This window comes from Lytechinus variegatus, chromosome 1, assembly GCF_018143015.1.
Source record: "Lytechinus variegatus isolate NC3 chromosome 1, Lvar_3.0, whole genome shotgun sequence".
NCBI lineage: Eukaryota > Metazoa > Echinodermata > Echinoidea > Temnopleuroida > Toxopneustidae > Lytechinus > Lytechinus variegatus.
The window spans coordinates 51,767,756-51,793,958 of record NC_054740.1 but is presented as its reverse complement, the minus strand read 5'-3'; the positions used below and the strand labels follow the sequence as shown (position 1 = coordinate 51,793,958).

The following is a 26,203-nucleotide window of genomic DNA, read 5'->3' as shown; positions in this document are numbered from 1 at the left end:
AATTCAATTTCGTTTAAGATGTCAATATAAAAAGTGATCGTCAAGCGATATTCTAAACCTTTAATTTTTTTTCGTAAATTTTAACGTGATTTTTTTTTTAGTTTTGCTCTTTCACGGGAAAATGCCATTAGGCCTATTTATTATCTATAGATCATGTTCATACTAATTCCCAAAATTTAATTTTGCTTGTTATTTGGTTCCGCTATATTATTTCTATTTCAGATGTCTTCATTTTTACCCCGTATTAAACTTCCAGTACGATCTCCCATATGCAAAACTATTAATCTCAATATGAGCTCCGGCCGGCCTGGTCAGGAGTGATAGAGGGTAAAATTTCTGAACTTTTCACGTCTTTTTCCAATTTCGAGGAGATAAAGATCAGGGGCCGCCGAACGAAAGAGGGGGGGGGGGTGGGGAGGCTGACCATGCTAAAATCACAATCATATGGTCATTTTTACGTTTTTTGTACACGGTTTTGGAAAAAAGTGGGGGTGGGGACTGAAGCCCCCCCCCCCAGTTCCGCGGCCCCTGAAGACAGTGTTGTAGTCAAGGCTCAAACCTCCAAGGCCAAGGCTTTAATACCCAAGGCCAAGGCTTCAATACCAAAGGCCAAGGCATGGAAACCCAAGGCCAAGGCCTGAAAACCTAGCTCAAGGCCAAGGCATTTTAAACTTACAATATACAGAACAATGAGCTAACAATGCTTAGGCGGCAGACATCACACATGGCAAAATGCATGTGAGCGAGAAAAAAAAATCACCCTTGTACATTAAAACAAAAACAATTTCATGATAGATTTAGACATACCTTTGTAAATTATTTTAATACATAATTTTTCTAGGCGATTTACATTAATTAGCATTTCCATGGTCATCTGATCCTGACAGGGGCGGCAGAATCATTTTTTTTTATTATGAGGGGATGAAATGCCCAAAAGGCACTCATATATCAAAAAGGGCATATCGGTGCAAACATAATATTTTCAAAATGAGATTATGAACTGCGTGAAGTAGTTGTGTGTTATGCAGAAATTAAGTTGAGAAAAGCCTTTTTAAAGGGATTTCTAATTGATAAGCTAGATATTTTGATTTAGGTTTTACTTCTCAGCGAGAAAGCGTGGCGAGCAAGTGTTTTGAAATTTTTTTGTCAATTTTGAAGTTGTAAAACTCGATTTTGGTCAATTATTATGGGACTAATGACTGTTAAAAGGGCATCCTTGCGTGATGTTACCAGCGAGAACCGCCAGCTCAAACCTCTGGACATGTCGTGTACTAAGACATGAAAATTAAATATTCTGAACCGTTTTTGTAACCATAAAAAAGATGTGTATCTAACTAAAAAATAACTTTGCACTCGCTGAAATTTGTAATATACTGACCAGTTTAGGAAGCAATCAAGGACTGGATTTTAAACAGGATACATAACTCACCAATCAAAATAATGCGAGCGCAAAGCGCGAGCTCAAAATTTTGTGATATTCCAACAGGGCGCAAATTTGGGGGAGGGTGAATCTTAATTATTTCTTAAAACAGTAATCAATAATATTTATAATTATTGATTATTTAATTGTTATTTTGTATTATTTCTTGAAACTATATTAACACAAAAACAAATACGTTGTTTGTTTCCTTAAAATTGTAGAGAAATGAAATTCACTGTCGAACCATATGATTTACAAGAAGTAAACATTTTTTCCCTTTTTTTCAATCTGAGACACTAGACCCAAAACAAATGTATACAATTTTGATATAAGAGAGAGAGAGAGTGAAGAAGAAGAAGCCTTCCACCACCAAGAATATAAGAAAAGATAAGAAAGGAAAGGAGAAGGTGGAGTAAATGTGATGTTATTTTCTAAACATATTATAATGTCATCTATCACAAAATTAGCTTTTTTATAGCAAGAGAGTGAAAATTTTTGTTCACTCACTCGCTTCAATCGCTTTCAACTTTTTTGGGCAGAAATTTTGCTCTATATGCAATGATTAGCCCCTCAAAGTTTTTGGCTCATCATGCCATTGACATAGCCCCATTTGGATATGACAAAATTGAAGACTGTGAGTTTACCCAATCTTTTCAGACTCACTAGGACTTAAACACATTCTTGTTGGCCACATGGGAAATCCTAATGGAATAGAAATCAACCTTGTTATCATTCTTCAGAGTTAGCAATTATGTTTAAAGTATGAAATTTGTTGTCAAAATTGCAGTCAGATCTGTCAGAATTATTCATGTCATCAAATCACTATAATCTTCATCATAATCATCATTCCCATCATTATTATCATTTGTCATAATTACAAGACATTACCAATAAATTATGTTATTTTTCATCACTGCTGTTTTCTTTGTTACATATGTGATGACAATTCTTGGTAATGGTGATTTAATAATTACAATTGATGACACTGCTAGTGCACTTACTACTACTGCTGCTACTGTTACTGGTGACTGGTAGTATCGACCATTAGTGTCATTAAATATACGGAATGATTGAAACATTCATAATTACTTACTTAAAACAAATGAAAGTACAAAATATAAAATGCCTTGAAAATAGGCCTACCTTGAAATTTCAAGGCTCAAAATCCTCAAGGCCAAGGCTTGAAAGATCAAGGCACTATAACAATACTGACTTAATTTAAATTTAGCCTATCAAGAAAATCCACCAGACCACCAATGAGTCTCTATATCTATTTTCAAAATATTACTTCCACCCATGTAATCTAAGTTTCGATTAGTAGGAATATTAAAATCTCCTCCAACAATAAGGGAATATTCTTGACTAATTACAGAAGATGAAATTTTATATCTTTACTTTATTGGGGGAAAATAGCGCCACCTAAGTGCAAAGTCTATCCAATGAACGAAGTCCTTTTCGACTTGGTCCAACATGGCAGATAGGTGCGAAAGAGTACATCCCTTAAATAATCTCCTCGAATCTAGTTAATCCTTTAATATTTTCCAGATTATACCATTGGTTCTTATGCTTGATATGATCATGACCAATGCACTCGAAACATTTCCATTGATGTTCAACTATATTTTTCTAAATTTTGTGTTACATGTTCACACCAATTAGCTTCGGGCGAAGATCGCCCGTACCCATGAACGATGCAGTGTGTGCACGGTTCATGGGCAGGCATTTAAAAACTTTGTCCGGCCGGCACCACAAATTTGATTTTGACACATTTCTTAACCTTTCCTGCAACTGATATTTGAAAATTTATTTTGATAAGATGTGAAGTAATGGCCTTGAGGCATTATCCTGGTTTAAGTCACCAGTCCATCATGTTCATTGCTGTTCATTTTGTCAGTGATGATCATGATGATGCCGGTGACTTCAAAATAAATTCAACTCCAATTAATTTAAGGCAGTGTACCGGTATACAGCCACACGCGTGTGTCTTTACCATCCAGCCACACGTGTGTGGTTATATCCAGAACACCTATCTGTGAATACCGCCACACGCCGCCAGTAATAACAGTGTCAGTAAAACACGTACCGGTATGTAGGTAGGTCTGACCGTCTATATCACGATCAAAATAACCTCATTTCTTCATTAAATTCTTACATTCTAAACCCCTTTGATATCCTTAGATCGTTTCAATTTCATTCTCACCGTCTTCTCTCCTTGCTTTTCTTGTCTTGTTACAAACGGTCGTCTGTTTAACAGCAAATTCTCTTTTTCTACTTGTGTCGATTCTGGCTTCCTTCGCGGTGGCAGACCCATACAGCGTTAGCGCAGCGCAGTAGTAGACATACACAGTTCATAATTCGTACTAAACGTAAACCCAAACTGTGTAGGCCTATGTCTACTACTGCGCTGCGCTAACGCTGTATGGGTCTGCCACCGCGAAGGAAGCCAGAATCGACACAAGTAGAAAAAGAGAATTTGCTGTTAAACAGACGACCGTTTGTAACAAGACAAGAAAAGCAAGGAGAGAAGACGGTGAGCAGTAGAGGCGCACGGCCAATATTGGAGACTGTCTCCAATGTGGGAGATTATCTCCAATATCAGAGACTTGTGAAGAATTTGGGTATCCAATTTCAGAGACAGTCTCCAGTTTTGGAGACCAATTTCCTTTGTTTACATTTGCGGCAAAAGGATTACCTTGGCGGCAAATAAAAATGTGATAAGCAGATTCCTCATGAAAAATTACCCCTTTTCACCGTCTACTTTAAAAATTCACCGTCTACTTTTGTTTTGATAAGGATTTTTGTTGTCAATCACACACAAAACAAATGGGCTTCTGACCTCAGTGAGACAAAATTTTGGTGGAAAAAATCATGCTTTTGTTGGTGTTGTTTCTTTTGTCCTTTTGCAAAGCAAGTCTCCAATGTGGGAGATTGTCTCCCCTATTGGAGAGAGTCTCCCATATTGGCCGTGCGCCTCTACTGGTGAGACTGAAATTGAAACGATCTAAGGATATCAAAGGGGTTTAGAATGTAAGAATTTAATGAAGAAATGAGGTTATTTTGATAGTGATATAGACGGTCAGACCTACATACCGGTACGTGTTTTTCTGTTATTACTGGCGGCGTGTGGCGGTATCCACAGATAGGTGTTCTGGATATATAACCACACGCGTGTGGCTGGATGGTAAAGACACACGCGTGTGGCTGTATACACTGCCTTAAAGGACAAGTCCACCCCAACAAAAACTTGATTTGAATAAAAAGAGAAAATTCAACAAGTATAATTAAGACCGAAAATCTCTATTCAAATCAACATTTTTCTGAGGTGGACTTGATCTATAACATCATTCCGTAGATGTATTAAATGCCAATGCCTGGCAAAAATTGGGTGGTTTCAAGTCATGCAAGTAGACTAGGCCTAGTAGAATTGAGTAGGCCTACAGGTAGTACAGGCTTGAAATCTGATGTTGGTGTTGTCACAACACCAGTCAATAGCCAGGCGGCTTCTTGAGAGTAAAAATCATTGATTTACCAGTAGGAGGCGCACGGCCAATATGGGAGACTATTCTCACATTGGAGACTTGCTTTGCAAAAGGACAAAAGAAACAACACCAACAAAAGCACAATTTTTTTCCACCCAAAATTTTGTCTCGCTGAGGTCAGAAGCCCATTTGTTTTGTGCGTGGATGACAACAAAAATCCTTATCAAAACGAAAGTAGATGGTGAATTTTTATAGTAGGGCCTAGACGGTGAAAAGGTGTAATTTTTCATGAGGAATCTGCTTAGGCCTATCACATTTTTATTTGCCGCCAAGGTAGGGCCTAATCCTTTTGCCGCAAATGTAAACAAAGCCTAAGGAAATATTAGTCTCCAAAACTGGAGACTCTGAAATTGGATACCCAAATTCTTTACAAAAAGTCTCTGATATTGGAAATAATCTCCCACATTGGAGACAGTCTCCAATATTGGCCATGTGCCTCTACTGTTTACTGATGTAGGCTTACTCTCAATGAAGCCAGGTATTCCTATCCATAAACGTGCGTGTAGGCCGCCAAAACCTTTCGTCCTGAAACTTTCGCCCCCAAGATTTCTACTTTCCTTCTAAAAGATCTAGGCCTAGCCCTAAATCATGTACATGGGATGCAACTTCATTTCCGACATTTCTGCGCCATCAATTTTATCTTTAAACAAGAATTCATCAAAAAATTAGAAAAATATGACAAGACGGAAGAGACTTGCCTGATGTTTACGCTGCCATCTTGTTTCATGTTCTTCCCCATCGTTACAGACGTGTGCGTCGCGTAACGTTGGCGAAGAACATTTCTACGCTCGTTATTTTTGAACAAAAATTCATCAAAAAAATGAGAAAAATATTGTGAAAAGACGAAAGAGACTTGCCCGATGTTTACGTCGCCATCTTGTTTCCTATCGTTCTTCGCCAATGCTACAGACGCGTGCGTCTTTTCACAATATTTTTCTCATTTTTTGATGAATTTTTGTCCCACTGAGGACAGAAGCCCATTAGTTTTAATGTGTGAATGACAACAAAAATCCTTTATAAAAACAAAAGTAGAGGTCTAGAGGGTGAATTTTTAAAGTATATGGTGGAAAAGGGGTAATTTTTCATGAGGAATCTGCTTATCACATTTTTATTTTCCTTTGCAGCAAATGTAAACAAAGAAAATTGGTCTCCCAAACTGGAGACTGTCTGAAATTGGATCCCCAAATTCTTTATAAAAGTCTCAGATATTGGAGATAATCTCTCTCATGGAAGACAGTCTCCCATATTGGTCGTGCGCCTCTACTGTGTAGATCCTGTAGTCTCTTCTTTGTAATTTTTTGCATGGTTTGGATCCTCCCATTAGGAGGTGCGTAAAAAGAAAATTTGGGCCAATTATGATGCCCCTTCGTATTTATAAACTTTGTTTCATCTTCATTTCCTGCAGTGCGCCTAAGAAGCTGCCAACGGCACCAGAATCCCTTCTGAAGAAGAGGAAGAACCGACAAACTGAGAAGGCTAAGAGGGCACAAGCTCGCCTCCTTGCCAAGAAGGTGAAATATTATATTTTGTATTTTTCAGGCTTAATGAACTTGGTTTGCCAAATCTGTAATTTCATTATAGTCTCAAGAACACTATTTTTTGGGCTGCATTGTATGTATAGGAGCGAAGTGGTTTTATATAAAAAAGTAATATTCATTTTGATTGGGTCACTGATCAAAATCTAGAGTCCTGTAACACAAAGGTTAGTGATTAATCAAATGCTTGATTCTATGATTGATTGTACATTGAAGCCAATGGAATCAATTGTAGAACAATGTTCTACTATCATTGCTTAACTTTTTGTTATCCTTCACATCAACTTTTTCAGGGCATCCATGTTCATATAATCTAGTCTTGAATTGAAATAGTGGAATGGGATTTAAAGAAAATCAAAGACAGGCTTTAAATTAAGGATTAAAAAATCTTTAACTTACAGGAGAATGCCAAGAAGAGACGCGTGATCTTCAAGCGTGCAGAAGACTACATTAGGGAGTACAAGAAGCGTGAGCGTGACGCTGTACGTCTTCATCGCCAGGCTCGCAAGCATGGAAACTACTATGTTGAAGATGAACCCAGACTGGCATTTGTCATCCGGATCAGAGGGTGAGTGTCCTCACACTGTATTGATAACTATAATATGATGAATTATATTTCTCACAATTCATGGTATGTTGTCAAAACTTCATAGAATCCTAACTTTATATCACTAACTGTTTCTCTTTAAAGTATCAATGGCGTTAGCCCCCGTGTCCGCAAGGTCCTCCAGCTGCTCCGCCTGCGACAGATCCACAATGGAGTCTTTGTCCGCCTCAACAAGGCTACCCTACAGATGCTGAGGTTGGTGGAGCCCTACATTGCCTGGGGGTAAGTCAGTTGCTGAAAAAGAGTTACCTAGGAGAGAATATAGGAATCAAAAGATGCCCATTATAGATGAACATTCCAATTTTTATGTCTCTGGATCACACAAATGCCAGAGATACATCATAAACTTGAAATCTGGAGAATTACTGGATAGGTTGTTGTAAAACTTGGCAGTTCCCAACATGGGAACGTGCCGTCATCGACAAGTGGGATCTAGGATGGTTGCCAGCGCTGTGGATATGATTATGAAGCACTTAATCAGTTCTCGGCTACGTCAAGCTAAGCTAAGTCAATGTCATGCTTTCCATGATTGCTTGTCCATATGGATTGTATGCTAAAACTAAGTTATCAAATGTAATCCGTAGTTAACTGGGGGAGGGAGCCAATTGAACTAGCCCTAATAGTCCAGTCATTTTAACTTTTCACTTGGAACAAATTGCAACAGAATTTATTCCAATGCAGAACATTTCTTTGAGGTCCATAGAAGACATACTAAAAGTCCCAGAAAATCCGAATAGGTGAAAGTGTTCTAATTTGCATAAACATAATGGTTAATTTTGGTCATATTCGCTCATTAAGTTTACGTAGCAGACGACGCTAGTGTATACTATGTACTCAGACCCGATTACAAATCATATCAATTCCGGCCTCGATATACTATAAACATTGAATTCCTCAAACTATTGCTGTATCATAAATATCAGTAAGAAAAGATTTATACTACAAGAAAATCGTTACTATTAACATTAAATACATAAATTCGATTCTGTTTGGACTGTTTTAGGCACGGAAACTATCATATGCTAGTCACGTGACATTGTACACCAAAATAATGACATTTTCTGCTTGCTTGATCTCAGAGTTCAAGAGAAAAATAAGATGTAGCTATTAGACCTGCCACATCCTATTATACTACTATTTAACTATATACCGAAGTCACACTTTTTCCGTATTTTGCCAGTTTATGGGAAAATCTGTCAATTTGGAGTCCCTGAAGAGGGAAGGGTCGATGCGCTGATAGACTAAACCTACTCATCTTTAAGTTTCAAATAATAAAAGTAACTAAACCATATAGCAGAAATGCCTTTTGCCCGAATAGAGGGGGGGGGTCAAAAACTGCGATTTTGTTTTAAGAAAGAGGAAAAATAAGCAAAAAGGGTGGAGAGACTTCGGGAACCCCTAAGGGAGGTAGGCTTTGCTGAGCCAGCACTTCTTTATTGTAGTTGATAGAGGAAAATCTACTATTTTATCTCCAGGTGGTTACGAAACAATGAAAGAGGTTTGCTATAGAGCAGAAACAACGTTTTGCCTTAATCATGTTAATTGGCAGATTTTCCCCATAAATTATAAATAAAATAAGGAGGGGAAAATAGGCAAAAAGGGTGGGGAGACTTATAATAGGGAACCCCTGAGGGGTAGGCTTTGCTGAGCCAGAACTTCTTTATATGTAGCTGATAAAAGTTTTTTTATCTCCAAGTGGTTACGAAACAATGAAAGTGGTTTACTATACATGTATATATAAAAAAAAACATTTTTGCATCAATGAGGGCTCCGAATTGATAGATTTTCCACATAAAGGCAAAATAATAAGGGGAAGGTTGACTTCGGCAAACCCCTGAGAGGTAGGGTTTGCTGTGCCAGCACTTCTTTGTATGTAGCTGATGGAAGGAAAAAAAATATAATTTTGTTATCTCCAAGTGGTTCCAAAGAATAAAAGTGGTCTACTGCAAAGGGGGAAACGCCTTTTCCCTCATCGGGGCTCCAAAATTTTACAAGAAATGGGCAAAATACGCAAAAGGGGTGGGGTGATTTCAGCAGCCCCCTAGAGGATTTAGGCTTTGATGTGCCAGCACTTCTTTATACGTAGCACATATAGGCTACTCTTTTGTTTCCAAGTGACTTACACTGTAGCAGAAACAACTTTTTGCCTCAATGAGGGCTCCGGATTTATAGATTTTTCCATAAATGGTGTTCAGAAATGCGTTCAACTATCTGTCAGGCTGTCTCTCCGATGTAAGACCCGTCACATCCCTGGCAAGGAATGTTGTATACTATGCCATCACGTCTGTGATCAGGGATAGGGTCTTTGGGGCGTACAAGCTGTTTAGTGCTGTAGCTCGGAGCCTTCAACTCGGCCCGAAATCGGCTCGGAAATTTTATAAGAATCAAAGTCCGTCTCGGTTCGGTTCGGTAACCCGGACCAGTTTAATTTGATGTGCGTTGTGCAAAAAATGTAATGTTTTGACCTTTTTGACAGTAACTACTGTGGCTGACATCACCCCTCTGACCTTGTCCTCAAAAGAAAACACAACCCCGAAAATATACGCCACTTGATAATTAATCTATCATCAAACTCTACTATACTGTCAACACCGTATTCGACTTTTTTCCTCATCCGCTGCGCACCTGCGCTCCCGCCCTGGCCCTCGCTATGATAGTCCAACCATCTCCGTTCATCAGCCATTGGCCAGTAGAAATACGACCACTCCCATCCGTGATCGCACCAACACACCCAGTAACGGTTAACTTTAGTCTTTGCGAGCTGTGATTGGTTCATTCATCTGTCAATTACAGGAGTCACTCTCTGGCCGTAAGCACATGGTCTTGAATGAAAGGCCAACATGCTTGGAATGTGTGAAAGCCGAAACCACATTGTTTATAATACCAGGCTGTCGAAATTATTCTTCGCGGTGACCTAATTCCAGATACTCTCCAGACATTGTTTTTGTCAATAAATTATAAACAAGGGCGATGGAAATTCCAGTGGAATGAAGCCAAAGTTGATTAGAAATGGGTTTTGGCTTTTGGGGTACTTCAATACTTTATTAATAGCTATTAGTGATCAGAAAATTGGAAAGGGGATTTTTCATCGTGAATTAAGTCAATGAACTAAACCAATCACAAAATGATTGAAATATAGTTTGAAAAAAAAATAAGACGAGGAAGAGCATCCCATTAATGTTCAACATGTATTCCTATTTCTTTTGTATAGGTAATATTTATTTGTTCATTTTGTTGCAATATTCTCCACGATATCAAAATAAAATGAGATGGAATAACATTCATATCTTTTGAAATCTTGCCTGGTCTTCTTTTTCTTCAGTTTCTTTCAAAACATTCTTGTACAAATTTTAAAACTTTGCATGATAATTTTTCTCCCCTCCTCTTACCCTCACATCTCGCTCTCTCTCTCTCAAATTCTTGATTTCAATATCCATTGCTTTCTTCACTCCGTCACACTTTAAATAAACAGAAGCCGTAAATGTACCATTGTAACGCAGGGGAGGGGGGTGGGGAATTTAGTTACTTCCGGGCACAACATCGAAACCAAAAAGTCGATAGTGAATGAGAATGTTTATTTTGATGAAAGAGACATCTGTGGGATGATTGGATCATTGAACAAAGGGAAAGAGACCTCACTTGTTTTTAAAAAGGAGCTATTTGATTTCCTTGCTTTGTATGCCTTTTTACAATTAGCCTCAGTCAGGATTCTTCCCATCCCCTCTATATTAGAACCTGTCATTCTCAGACTCAGAATTATACCAAGTTCACTCTCTCCCTTTTTTTTCATTCATTCGAAGCTATCCCTATAGCAATTTTAACCACCTCTTTCAATTTCAAAATCGCACACCAACTTGTAATACGTCCCACGCATACACACAAACGTACTCGGGGCACTTCATTAAACTCATATTCTGAAAATTCGTCTATTATATTGATTTTTTCTTCTGAATTTGCATTTTAATAGCATGCCACAAATGATTAATAACGAAAGGTAAAAAAAATCAACGAAAAAAAAATTACAAATGTAAACAAATTGTGTTGTTTGTTGCGTAATAATTGTGAAATAAACTGTTATACACTTTATAAGCCTTAATATTGGCCCCCTACGAAAAACAGCATGTGCAGATAGGGTGTTCCATCCCACAAGTGGTAAATAAATAAATAAATAAATAGATAAATACAAAAATAGATAAAAATTGGCAATCATCACAACACTAACCAGAACTCGTCCAGTCCGCTCCCCTCCCCCTTAAAAAACACACTCACAAGGGGGGGGGGGGGCGAACAGATTAGTATTCACCCTTGCACAAAAAAGTCATTTGTTTGTCATCACAATCATCTCGAAGGAAACATAATTCTCATTCGGACTTCTTTATGGCCACCTCTGATGACAGTTACATGTAGCTCACAAAACCAAGAAGATTAATGTCAACATGACAACCGGGCCCTCGATCATGCAAGTGAACCATTCCTGACCAGGTGATCAATCACATGATTCCATACACACGCATTCAACATGCACTGCGCACTACTAGTATATTATATGGACACACACATTTTACAGTGCAGCCGCACAGCCACATGTACACAGAATAGACGCAGGGCGGGCTGCGCAGGGGCACGTGGCTCGCAAAGATTGATTTTCGCTGGATTATCTCTGGCTGAGAAACATATGAGAAAACACAGCTACATAGAAGTACAAGGGCCAATCGTCATGCATGGACAGACCGGACGATCTATTTAAAGTTATGAATGAGCGGTAAGGCTTGGCTTGAGTCTGCCTCTAACTTTGAAAGGCGTTGCAGGTGAATAGATGGCTTTTTAGTTTAATCGCGATGACGGAAACAAGTTGTATAGCATTCGGGTTAATTTTCCGGGTTGAGAGAGCTTGGCAATGAAGCCCGGTTCGTATTTTCCGAACCGAACCAGCTCAACCCGGCGGGATTCAGTTCGGAAGGTGATCCGAGCTACAGCACTAAAGCTGTTTAACCCTAAAAAGACTGGGGGGGGGCTGATTCAGCCCCCCCCTCGACATTTTTCGCGATAAATCTACCGCGCAAAATTTTTTGACCGCGTCGCTCGCTGACTTTTTACTTTCAAGTCTCGCGCAACTTTTGAGACCAAAATTGTGACCCCGGGTACGCGGTTCGGAAATTACGCAACATTTCGTAAGTGCATGCAGACCCAAAATTACTCAAAAACGTGAATTTGTGTACAAATCCTATGCAAATAGTGTTTTTAGCCAAAATTCATAAATGTATCATTATTTTTCCTTTTACTGCTTAAAATCAATTAATTTTATCTTTTTTATGGTCAAAATGAAGTCCCCGACAATTTCCATTGAAAAAACAATAAAAAACAAAAAGTCAAAAAACAAAGAAATACATAAGAAATTTAGAAAACAATAGAATACATAAGAAAATAAATGTGATGTTGAAATTTTTTAAAAATAAATTTGATCAGGTGCCTATCTAGAGTATGTGAAACAAAAATTAGCATTTCAGGGGCATTATTTTATTAATTAGAGCAAACTTATGATTTTACGCATAAATTAGCATAATTAATGAAACGAGATTTTTTGCAGAATTTGATGTTATAGTTTTGTAGATAATGCCATGGGTAATGCGTGTGCCAATTTTCGTCTTGATCGCGCGATCGACGGCCGAGCTTCTTAGGCGTCGAAATAGCCCAGTCTATTTAGGGTTAAATGAGACCAAAGCTGACCGATAGTTGAACGCATTTCTGAACACAAGCGCGATGTTCGGTTACAGCGAACCGACACATCCGCGGTGGCAGAACATGCTTGGGAGAAGCAACACCACCCAGATTGGGAGGGTGTACATTGCATTGCCAAAGAAAGACATTGGTATACACGCAGGATTAAGGAGGCTATTAGTATACGTCTTTGTCCTAACAACTTCAACAGAGACAGCGGGATCGACATCCCCGATTTCTGGATGCGAACCATCCGACAGCACAATACCCCCTTACCTGGCAGTGCACGCCGACCCGATCATTCCCGGCCCCGATCGAGGGACCGCTCAGCCAGTCAACCCCCGCCCACGGGAAACTAGCGAGCCCGCCAATTTTGGTCTCATTTGCATATTGCCGACCCACGGCGTATTTGCATATACCCCCGGCTTATTAACTCCTGACCAATCACACAACGGATCAGTGCCCACCTATTGTTCTCGCGTTTGTGCGTACGGTCTTGGAGATTAGTATAAATAGAGTACGATATCGGACAATCTTTGTCACTTGATAAAGAGTTGCAGCGGCACTCGAAAGCTTGTGAACTTGTAAGCTAGTGAACACTTTTTGCGAGAGTGATCACGAATTTCCTAGAAAGCCAGTGAACACTTTGCGAGAGTGATCACGAATTTCCTTGTTGACCATAGTAGATTGCAAGACAAATGAATACCCTCTAGCGAATATACACCTTTGCATCGCTATACGTCATTGTATTTACGCGTGTTAGTCACACCAACAAAGGCGAGGCAAGACCGATTTAATATATTGTACTATCTCCAAAGGCATCCAAGCAATCGCTTTGTAGTCGATATAAAAGAATGACTGGGACACGGAGGTTGGTTTTTGATGTCACTTTATCGCAATATCGCATAATACATTCGGATGTATTTGCCCTTATTCTAAGCAAGTTAAGACACATTAATACTGTTATGAAGCATATCAATTTTTTCATTGATATATCCCCTTTCTTGTCGAATGCTGATACAATAGTTGTTGATGCTAATGATAAAACAGAAAGATTTCAACGCACATGCAAATTTTTGACCGAAAACACAGAAATTTGGGCACAATTTCTCACATTTTTGAAAAATATGAACCGGACAGTCCCGGAAACGATTGCAATCGAATTATGATATCTTAATCATAGTGAATTGCGTATTTATTTCAAGACTTTCCATGATCTGTACAAAAAACATTAAGGATAACGCATATCAATTAATTTTGGCAGCCATCTTGGATTTGTGCAAATTAGATGCCTTTCCCCTATTTGGAAAGTTTGGGACTTTTATACCTTGGTCACATTTGATCTACGGCGAGTCGACAACAGCCGTTTTATTAATTTCAATTCAAACCACCTATATGTAGTTGGTACAAAATAAAAAAATGTTGAAACTGCTGTTTTCGACTCGCTGTACGGCCACCGTAGAGCAAATGTGACCATGGTATTAGTATGTTGTACTAGGGACCTCACAGAAATGCATTGTGATAAAAAAAATTCTGTTGCAATTTGTTCCAACTTCCAAGTTTGGTCAAAATTTGGGCTAAAATGACTGGGCTATAAATGAATTTTAACATTCACTGCGAAAATGAGACACACTCCTGATTCGTGTGTCAACCCCAAAATTGCTCAAAAACGTGATTTCTTATACAAAATCACTTCATATTGTATTTTCATGAATAAATCATGATTATTTTTATTTTTGGTAGTTTAATCTGATTTACGCATGTAATTTGATCACAAAAGGATCCCAGTGTTGCCAACCGTTAAGTTTTAAACTGAATTGTCCAGTTTCTGTCTCACCTGCATAGCAGAGTGAGACTATAGGCGCCACTTTCCCAACAGCCATGGTGGTGTCAACACCAAAGCGGTTAAGTTTTTGAAATGACAGTTTAACTTAGAAAGTATATGGACCTAGTTCTTGAAACTTGTACATAAGGTTAATCAGTAAAATATTACTGAGCATCCTGCCAGTTTCAGGTCACATGACAGGTCAAAGGTCATTTAGGGTCAATGAACTTAGACCACATGGGAATCAATATCAAAAACTTAACATAAGGTTAAAGGGGAAGTTCTCCCTGAAGAAAACTATGTTGTAAAAATAGCAGAAAAAAATAGTAAAAAATATTGGTGACGGTTTGAGGAAAATCAGTTAAAGAGTAAGAAAGTTATTAGAGTTCAAAGTTTTGGATTTTTGACGCCTTTTACGAGCAGCTGCTCCATGTGTTATGTAATATAAAATGCATGAATTTCAAATTGTGTATGGTTCCTGATGACTTCATTTTGTTTTCTTTTCATGATCAGGTGTGAAATGATTTGTCTAATGATTTACAAAAGGTACAATGAAAACCATTTTCAATTTTCTGAGAAAATGACATTTCATTGATTTTTACCATTTGCTATGTAGGAATGCTGCTTGCATATGACGTCACAAATCAAATAATTGAAATTCTAATAACTTATTAATTATTTGATGAAATTTTCTCAAACCTTCGGCAATATTTTTTATTATTTTTTCTGCTATTTTTACAATAAACTATTTGTCAGGATGAACTTCCCCTTTAAGTTTTTGAAATTTCCTCACAACGTCGAGAGTATATGGACGTAGTTTATTAAACTTGGCCATAAGGGTAATCAAGTATTACTGAACATCCTGCCTGAGTTTCAAGTCACATGACCAAAGTCAAAGGTCATTTAGGGTCAATTAACTTTTACAAGGTTGGGGTATTTGTTGAATTACCATCAAAACTTTGAAAGTTTATGATCTGATTCGTATAACTTGGGCATGAGAGTAATCAGGTATCTCTAAACATCCGGTGTGAATTCGAGGTCACATGACCAAGGTCAAAGGTCATTTAAGGTCAAAGAATTTGGCCATGTGGGGGTATTTGTTGAATAACCATCATAACTCTTAAGTGTATAGATCTAGTTCGTAAGACTTGGACATCATGACAGTAATCAAGTATCACTGAACATCTCGTGTGAGTTTTATATCACATGACCAAAGTCAAAGGTCATATCAGGTCAGTGAACTTTGCCCATGTTGAAGGTAAATTATTAGATTGCTGTCATAACTTTCAAAGTTTATGGATATAGTTTATGAAATGCAGACATAGGAGAAATCAAGTATCACTGATAAGTCTTTGGTCACATGATCAAGGTCATATATCATTTAGGGTCATTGAACGTTGTATTGTATCACTATATAAACAGTGTTTTTTGTGAATAATTATTTTATAGTAGTTTTTAATGTCAGCACTGCTGCTATATTGAATTGCATTATGTACATGTAGGTGGAAGTGCCAGAGGCGCTCCACTTTTGAATAAGAATTTCCTTTTTGTTTTGTTTTCCAAGTCAGCGCTGCTGCTATATTGAATCATGAAATGCAGGCAAGACTGCCAATGGTGTTCCACTTTTTTTGAAAATTCTGCTACAGTCTTGTACGGTACAACTGGCTCCATGCGCTTGCAATTTTTTGCTGTGATTGTGCGATTAGCAGCCAAGATCTGAAGGGGGGGAGGGTAGAATTTACCCGAAATATCCAACTTCAAATAGAGTTAAAGGAGAATGAAACCATGGGAACAAGATAGCTTGTGTAAAAACAGAAAAATCAAAGAAACAGATCAACAAAAAATTGAGAAAAATCAGACAAATAATGAGAGAGTTATGAGCATTTGAATATTGCGATCACTAATGCTATGGAGATAGCAAATTGGCAATGCAACAAAGATGTGTGATGTCACTTGTGAACAACTCTCCCCATTACTTTAGTATATATTTCACTTGAATTGCCTCTTTTATCACATCTATCCATAGATCATGTGTTCTTTCTACATGAGGGCATGTAATACATATTTTATAAGAATACATCATGGATAGAGAGTTTGTATCATCATAAGAAAAAGCAAAAAGAGACATTTTGAGGGTATTTTAAAGTCCACCAAAGGGAAAGTTGTTCATCAGTGACATCACACATCCTTGTCGCATTGCCAATGGGAGGATCTCCATAGCATTAGTGATTGCAATATTCAATTGCTCATAACTTTCTCATTATTTGTCCGATTTTTCTCAAACTTTCTTTATTCTTATTCTTTGATTTTTTCGTTTCTACACAAGCCTATTTGTTCCAAAGGTTTCATTCCTCTTCGGGTGCAAATAATGTGAATGCATTTTGTGTTTTCTTCAGCATTTCCATGGTAGTACAGTCCGACCTCTCTTATCCGGCCTCCCCTTATCCGGATCTCTGTATTATCCGGACGCACACTTGCCGAGATTTTTTTTTTTTTTTTTTTAATCTAGTACAGGTACGTGAGGAAATGAGATTTCAATCTAAACTCAATCCTATATATAAACTCAATTTGATTGCATATTGATTACATAGTCACCCTACACCAAACATATTTTTCATGAAAATATCTCACCCAAATCACCAAAAGAACTTTAGGAATGATGATTTCCAGTAAATCAGGGCGCAGCGCAAAACATTTCATCAGGTTTTGCTTCTCGGGAAAAACAACACATGTCTTGCCAGCTAACTTTAGGCCTCAATACGGACAGCGCCATCTATCATGTTTGAGCCTACAGTCAGTGGAACAATGGCTGACATTGCGAAGCTGCGATACCCGCCGCGACGATCTAATTTTAAAACTTGGTTTCATCGAATCATTCACTTTCTTTCGAGGTATGCTCGATGTATACCTCAGTCATTTTAGCAGGTAAATTATCCAAGAGATTTGGCCATCGATCGATTTCATTTCAATATAAAACACTGCCTATAATTTGCACTGACTCTGCAGTGAATATTGTCTTTACCGTAATCCAATAGTGCAGTGTAGCTACCGCCGGTGGCCTGGGGAGGCAGCCGGCAGCGCAGCTGCGTGTATTTAATATTGGGTCTCCCAGATCCGGATAAATCCCTTATCCGGATTGGTGCTGGTCCCAACATGTCCGGATAAGAGAGGTCGGACTGTACATGTAGGTGTGGTAAAAGGCCAAATCTTTTGCAAAATCTTGTTTTCATTATTTATTCCAACTTTGATTTTGTAGTTACCTATTAGAATTAGTATAATTCCTGTAAAATGCAAGGCTTTTTTTTCAGTGAACATATGTTTACCAAAGTGGAAGGAACTGTCTTGAGAAGTGTTACAATATAGGATGTTTCCAGGGGGGGTTCAGTTGGTCTGAGGAAAAAAAAATTTGGGGGGAGGGACATGGTTTTGAAGATTAAACTGTAAGGAATGCTGATACAATTTTGTTGTTACTGTTCTAAATGTAGTTCTGCAGTTACCTTGACTAAATGTCAGTCCGGACGGTACGGGTGTATTCATTTAAATAACTTGAGTAAAAATTGCCTGTACATATATCCCAGTTTCATCGCAACGAGAAACCAAGAGCTGACTCATGGTAAAGGTTGTTCAGTCAAGGGATGAACATTTTGATATAACAGAACAGAATTTCTGGCAGAAAGATTATTTCAAATTTTAAGCCACCAGGTACCTAAAACATTCTCAATACATTCAGTGAGTTTACATGTATTTTGTTTGGTACTGCTCACAAAAATGCATAATGAGCAGGATTGAATAATCCCTGAAATAAATGACGGGCTGTAATTGTTGCAACCTTGTAACGATGGCTGATATTTGGTGCTTAATTTGCAGGTACCCCAATCTGAAGTCTGTCCGTGAGTTGATCTACAAGCGTGGATTTGCCAAGGTTCAGAACGGTAGCCGCATCCCCATCACTGAAAACGCCATCATCGAGGGTGCACTTGGTAAGTCTTTTGGACTATAGAATATTGTAGCATTGAACCTAGAAGAGGGAGGACTTTGATGTGCACAATTGCTTCACTGCAGTGATTGACTAGTTCTTTTGGAACAGAGAAATCTGTTCGATTTGGGGAAACAAACTTTGAAGAAGAAATATATGGCACGTTTTGCATAGTTCGGTCTTATTATTTTTTTTTACAAATTTTAACAAGTGTGCACCTAGTCAGCAAGAATGCATAATTTCCATTTATATGAATGCAGGATAAAAGAGCTTTGTCAGTTTAAATGCCTTGCTCACAGACATAGGTGCAGCAATCAGGGATCGAACCCCGGACTTTCCATGTATAGTGAGGTGCCTTAGACCATATCGCCACGACACAGCAAGTGGCCTTTAAAAATGCTTCTTGGACGAATGTTTGACTCATGGAAGGTCCACCTATTCAAGTTTAATACCAGTATGCTTATTGATATGTCACTTTAATAAGGTTTTATTTGAGTATTTGGAAAGTCTTGAACTTAACATCTTGATTGAGTTTCAAGTCACATGAGCAAGGTCAAAGGTCATTTGGGGTCAACAAACTTTGGCCATGTTGGGATATTTGTTGAATTGCCAGCATAACTTTAAAAGTTTATGGATCTACTTGATGAAACCTGGTCATAAGAGCAAGTTAGTGTCACCCAACATTCTGTGCGGCTTTTAGGCCACATGACCAGGGTCAATGTACTTTGCCCATGTTGGGGAAATTGTTAAATTGCCATCATAACTGAAAGTTTATGGATCTAGTTGATTAAACCTGGATAAAAGAGTAATCAGTATCATTGAGCATCTTGTGCAAGTTTCAGGTCACAAGATGAAGATCAAAGGTCATTTAGAGTCAACAAACTTTTGGGGTATTTACTGAATTGCTGTAGAACAAATGTGACTGAGGTATACAATGAGATGGACTTGTAACAATTCTTTTATATTTTGTTACCCTGTGACTTTTTAATCTGTTCTAATCTTCAGGCAAACTTGGTATCATCTGCGTGGAGGATCTAATCCATGAGATCTTCACCGTTGGCCCCAACTTCAAGCAAGCCTCCAACTTCCTCTGGCCCTTCAAACTCAGCTCGCCCCGCAACGGCTACCGAAAGAAGGGCAATCACTGGGTCGAGGGCGGCGACTATGGCAACCGTGAGAAGTTCATCAATGACTTCATCAGGAGGATGAACTAACATGCCATACATCACCACAAACACACACACACACAAGAACTATGAATAAAGTACATTGTCACATGCAATGGATGATGGTCTTAACATTGTACTGTTTTTGGAGGTCATTGTTCTTCAAATTTATTTTAATCTCTTGGAATTTGTAGATTTGAAATGATCTTGAGGTCTTGAAGTGATAGAAAATAGCCATGATATCTTAATTTATATGTGGAAATATATATTTGGGGTAAGAAGTTTTGCACATTAGATGTATTTCTTTGTGTGAGATCTCTTTGGCAAACAATTCACCTCCAGAGCCCAAGACCAGCTGGACATGGCTAAATGGAAGCAAAAGGTTTGGTTGTACCAAAAAACATACGCATCTATCCAAATACAATCCCAAGCTTCAAACCTGACCCCAATCTTCACATTTTGAACCCAAACTCCTATCAAAACCCCAACCCTCACGTTCTGTATGTAGCAAAATTAGTAGAAGAGCAATTGCTACATGAACGCAAAGTATTTTCCGCTGACTCCAGGTTAAAGTTTCATTTTCCCCTAATTCTACCCAACATGCAGGTTAGCCAAATCGTAGCAAGATGCTGTAGTGGAATGGCCATTTAATATAAGTCCTTCCTGGCATTACAATGAAATGCTATTAGCCAGATTAATGAATGAAGTCTATCCTGTCAGTCATTGTAAATGGCAAAAGATGGAACATGAATGTAATATATTCATCCATGGAAAATTGAAAGACGTGGTTGATAAAGAGAAGTACAAAAAGATATCAAAAGAAAGTGTAAGAGATGGACAGAGAGAAGGATTGAAAGAAAGAATAATTTCAAATTATGATGAGGAATTTGCTGTGTTTGTAATCACAAATTCCATTTATTTCGGGGGGGGGGAGGGGAGATGGTGGAGAATGTGTCAAATGGGCCGTTGGGTGCAAACATATTTTCACCAAATTACCTTTTTGCTTGAAGTAGCTGTGTAGTAATTTCATAGTAATGTAAGTTAAAGGTCAAGTCCACCCCAGAAAAGTGTTGATGTGAATAATTAGAGACAAATCAAACTAGCATAACGCTGAAAATTTCATCAAAATCGGATTTAAAATAAGAAAGTTATGACATTTAAAGTGTCGCTTATTTTTCACAAAACAGTGATATGCACATCTCAGTGACATGCAAATGAGACGGTCGATGATGTCCCTCACTATTTCTTTTGTTTTCTATTTGAAATATACAATATTTCATTATTTACAGATTCGACGATAAGGACCAACTTGACTGAACCATATAGTTTTAAACAATGCTAATTCCACATGTTCATGGAGGAATTAATCATTGTTTCATTTGAAAAAGAGGAGAAAATTAGATTATTTCATATTTCGTCCAAAGAAATACGAAAGAAATAGTGAGTGGATGATGTCATCAGTCTCCTCATTTTCATACACACCAGGATGTGCATATAACTGTTTTGTAAAATTAAGTAAACTTTGAAATATAACTTTCTTATTTTACATCCGATTTTGATGAAATTTCCAGTGTAATGCTTGTTGGATTTTTCTCTTTTTATTCAAATGAACTATGTGTTGGGGTCGACTTATCCCTGTCTAAGGAAATTTCTGATTATTGAAAGTATACATCTGGCGAAGCGAGCAAGTGGTGAGGAAATTGTAAATGGTGCTTGTTACACCTGAATGTTGTGTGTTATAGAATATATATATATAGAACATTTTGTGTAGAAAAATCTGATGGAATCAAACCTCCATAGGCGGATCCAGGGGGGGGCCCGGCCCCCCCTATTGGCGGACCCAAAAAAAAGAAAAGGGAAAAGAAAGGAAAAAAGAAAAAGGGAAAAGAGAGGAGAAAAGAAGGAAGGCAAGCATAAGAGGAGTGAATAAAATTAGATAAGGGGAAGACTTGGAAATTAATTTTTTTTAATCTTTCATATCGGGATATATATAATTTTCGCTTGCGCTTTGCGCTCGCATTGCCTCTTATGTGATATCTTGCTCAATATGGACCTTAAATATCAAATTCTGAAGTCAATATACAAAACATATTTCAGCTGGGAAATTGAACTTTCATTATTTTGTTTTATTTACAAATTGATTTTTTAAAAGTGTAAAAATTTCTGTTTTATGGTCTGAATATTACCAATTTCTGCTTGCGCTGCGCGCTCACAAAATTTGATTTGTCAGTTACCTATTATTTTCCTGTATTCCATGAAGTTCTCAAAATATCCCTATTTAGGTCAGATTGTCAAAACGTATCAGCTAGCGCTGCACGCTTGCATTTTGATTAGTGAGTTATGTATATCTCAATATTAATTCTAAAACAAACTACTTAAAATCACCATTTGATGACAATCATAAATTTCTGCTCGCGATTTGCGCTCGCATTGATAGATTTTAAACTCGTGCATCTTATGCATAATTACAAAAGTGCTTTAAATGTCCAGTTTTCAGGCCATAATATTAATAGATTTTGCGCTCTCATGCTTAGGAAGAGATATAGGAAGATAGTAATCATTTTCTTATGATGACATAATGTCCTTATAGAATATCCCGGTCCTATGTCAAAACTCAAAGTAACAATAATTGAAAATATCAGCTCTGTTTTAACTGTTATCCTTTTTCGCCTCACAATTTTTCCACAAAGTGCTTGCAATACAGAGCTTAAAGTGACCCCTTTTCAGATCTGAATATCATATATTTTTAGCTCGCGCTTTGCGCTCGCTTTATTGATTTTCATGGTAAAAAAGGTATTTAGAGTACCCAAATTCTAGGTAGATATCTCAAACACACGTTTATTCAGATACGCAGCTTGTTCTCCATTTAAATAATTATCCAGTTTTAGATAACAATATAAAAAAATTGTCTGCTTGCGCTTTGTGCTCGCATTATTAATGTGTGAAAATTTCCAATAGCTCAACCTTTTCATGATTTACAAAACATAAATAGTGTCCAGAATTTTTCCGCTCGCGCTTCGCGCTCGCATCAATAATGTTCAGTTTTTGTCTTATCCTTTCCACGATTACAAAAAGTGCTTAAAATTTCCATTATTCAGGTAGAAATGTCAAAAATTTTCAGCTCGCGCTTCGCGCTCGCAATATTTGAATGTTGAAATATGTAACGTCTTCATGTTCAAGTAGTCCATAACAAATACGTTTTCGATCAGCTCAAAACGTATATAAAAATTTTCCGCTCGCGCTCTGCGTTCGCATTATTAATGTAAGGAAGATCCCCACTTCCTCATCCTTTTCATGATTTACATGTCTCGTTCAGTAGGTCTAGATCACGAAATTTTTTGCTCACGCTTCGCGCTCGCACCAATCGTTTAGTTATATACCTATTCTGTTAAGTTACAAAAGTGCTTAGAATTTCCATTCCTTAGGTACATGTCAAAAAATTTCAGTTTGCGCTTCGCGCTCGCATTATTTGATTTTTTTAAAATATGTAACATCTTCATGGCTAACTGCAAGCAAGTCCTTAACAGTACCTTTTCCATCAGTTCATTTCTGCTCGCGCTTCACGTTCGTAATAATTATTCACTTGCATACACATCTTTTTTCAGGATTGCCCAGAATGTTCAAAACTTTTAGAAAAAAAGTACATAAGATTCCCCCAACAAAAAAATAGCTCGCGCTTCGCGCTCGCATTATATAAATAATGATTATGGTATTATATATTTATGTTTATTCATAAGAATAAAGCTAAGAAGTGACAAATAGGACTACCCCTTTAAAGAAACCAAAAATCCCGGCAGATATCATATTCGAGTGGCCGATCGGGGAAAATATGGCTGAAAAAAAATTCAGGGCCCCCCCTATTGGCGAAGGCTGGATCCGCCCCTGACCTCCCCCCCCCACATAGGTTCATAATGAACAATCATTCAGTTGCTTTGTCATATCAGATGGTCAAATGTCGTTTTGGGTCAATGAAACTTTGAAATGCGACAACTTATCACCCTATTTTGCTAAAAAAAATTTAGCGTCGTGCTCGTTGATTTTTCTCTATTGATTCAAATCAACATTTTTTCTGGGGTGGACTTGACCTTGAATAATTACAGTTTGGGCCTTTTTAGAATGAAAATGTATTTTTGTGGTAGTTATTTCACTGTCCTGTTTTCCCCTCATTTTTTCCCTTTTCCCATTTTAGATTATTTTCTATTTTTCTTGGTCATGGGACTTGGGGGGGGGGCCTCAAAAAAAGGTGATAAATAAAGAGATAACCTCAGTCACACTGCAAATTTTGTGGAATGAACATGAGATTGGCAGGGGCGGGGCCAAGAGGTCCTTCCCTCATCCGCCCCCCCCCCCAAAAAAAAAGGGGGAGATAACAAGATGAATGAAAAGGAGAAGTAGTGGAAGGGAGAGGGAAAGGAATAGAAGGAAAGAAAGAAGCAAAAGAATGGAATAGGAGAGGGGGTAAAACGAAGATATGGGAGTACCGAAGCGATGCCGTCGGTTTTCATTTCATTCGTTTATTTCCATTTTCAACAATTACAGTTTCTTCTGTACATGTTGACATATATAAATAACAAAACATATTTCAATTATTCCTGTACAGAAAATTATATTCAAGATTATTACAAATCAGGTTGAAAATGGAGGAGGCTGCTAAAAAGCGGAGCTTGTAGAGTGCAGCCTCCTAATAAATATTCTTGCAGTTGTTTAGCATATAAAAAAAATAAGGTACCAACTTGAGCATGACCAGTTGAATTAAAAAGAAAAATTGGAAATAAAAATAGAAAAGGAAATAAGAAAAAGAGAGATTAAAGGTCTCCAGAATCCAGCCCTAGCACTCACAGACGGACCTCGCCGATCAACAGGAAAACGAAAGATGTATAAGTGTACGTGACATGATAAACATGTTTGATTAAAAAAATACAAGAGCTTGAGTGATGAAGAGTTAAATTCAATGGTTATCTTGAAGAAATTTTTTGAACTTATATTTGAAAGAATTAAGGCTTGGAGATTCTTTGATGTTACTATTTATAGTTCCCCAGAGTCTAGGGCCTTCAAAAGTAAAAATTGATTTTGCAAGGATGGTCCGGGGTAGTGGTAAATGAAATTCATCGGATTGACGTGTGGGATATTTGTGAAGGGTTTTGTTTTTGTTAAATGAAAAATTAAATATGGGTGGTAACATATTATTGTTTAACTGATACATGAATTGACCTAAATTATATTGGTACAGTGTTTTTATTTTTAGAATGTTATTGTTTAAAAACAACTCATCTGTGTGAGATCTCCAGGACAAGTTGAAAATAACACGCAATGCCTTCTTTTGTAAAAGCAATATTCTATCTAGGTAGGTTGAGTGTGTGTTTCCCCAAACTATTGCACCATAATTTAGATATGGTAAAATTAATGTTGAATAAAGCATTTTTAGGGAGGAAGTTGGAAGAAAAAACTTAACTTTGTTGATAACACCAATTTTGCGTGAAATTGTGCGACATAATAGAGTCAATATGCGATTTTCATTTTTTGTTGTCTATTATGAGGCCTAAAAATTTAGTTGTAGTAACAACTTCAATGTCTACATTGTCTAATTTGATATTAAATGGCAATTGTTCTAAAGAATTGCTAAAAAGCATGCATTTCGTTTTTTGAACATTTATTGACAATTTGTTAGCCTTAATCCATTGTACCAATTTATCCAGTTCAGTGTTCAGTACATTAATTAAAATATTGGGGTTAGGATGAGAGTAGAGTACGTTTGAATCATCTGCAAAAAGGACATAAGATAATATTTCAGAGGAGTTCTGGATGTCATTTATATAGATAATAAATAAAAGAGGGCCCAGGAGGCTACCTTGGGGAACACCCCAGTTAACATTTTGTAGAGAAGAATTTTGTTCATTTATGCTTACGAATTGTTTGCGATTTACAAGGTAGTTTCTGAACCACTCCAAGGCCTGACATGGTGTCGTGGCGGCCTGGTTCTAAACTAATGAACTCGCCGAATGAAAGTGTGTTTTTCTCATCGGAGAAAATGGCTTCTATCGGAATGTGATCTCTTGCAACCTATTTTTCAGACGAGGCAAAGTCATACAAATATGTACAGACGATCGTCAGCTGCGACTCTGCTTAGAACCAGTCCGCCATGACGTCTAGGCAAGTGGCAACTGACGTCACACTTCGGTACTGCATGATCCCGGGGGGGGGGGGGGGAACTTACATTGACGAATGGATACCATGCGTGACCAAAAAACACGTAAAATGGATGTCTTTTAAGATAGGGCACGGTACGTAATGTGATTAAGGGTGTCAAAAACACAAAAATGATTAAAAAAGGGTATCTATTTCACAAGGAAAGCTACGTGTTTAGGGTCAACTTTGCGGGCATGATAAAACAAAATTAAAATTTTGTAAAGGATGTCC

At 37.7% G+C, this 26,203-nt stretch overlaps 1 protein-coding gene across 1 annotated transcript; it reads left to right on the top strand.

Moving 5' to 3' along the window:
• The first annotated feature begins 2,826 nt into the window (after positions 1 to 2,826).
• On the top strand, positions 2,827 to 19,841 carry LOC121416174 (60S ribosomal protein L7-like). Its single transcript, XM_041609660.1, has 6 exons — positions 2,827 to 2,901; positions 6,365 to 6,470; positions 6,896 to 7,062; positions 7,186 to 7,323; positions 18,512 to 18,624; positions 19,626 to 19,841. The coding sequence occupies exons 1-6, from the start codon at positions 2,891 to 2,893 to the stop codon at positions 19,832 to 19,834; spliced, it is 744 nt and encodes a 247-aa protein (XP_041465594.1). The 5' UTR covers positions 2,827 to 2,890; the 3' UTR covers positions 19,835 to 19,841.
• The last annotated feature ends 6,362 nt before the right edge of the window (positions 19,842 to 26,203 follow it).

Coding starts and splice junctions, on each gene's coding strand:
- LOC121416174 (XM_041609660.1), top strand. Junction 7,324..18,511: donor GAGCCCTACATTGCCTGGGG/GTAAGTCAGTTG, acceptor CTTAATTTGCAG/GTACCCCAATCTGAAGTCTG. Junction 18,625..19,625: donor CATCATCGAGGGTGCACTTG/GTAAGTCTTTTG, acceptor TCTAATCTTCAG/GCAAACTTGGTATCATCTGC.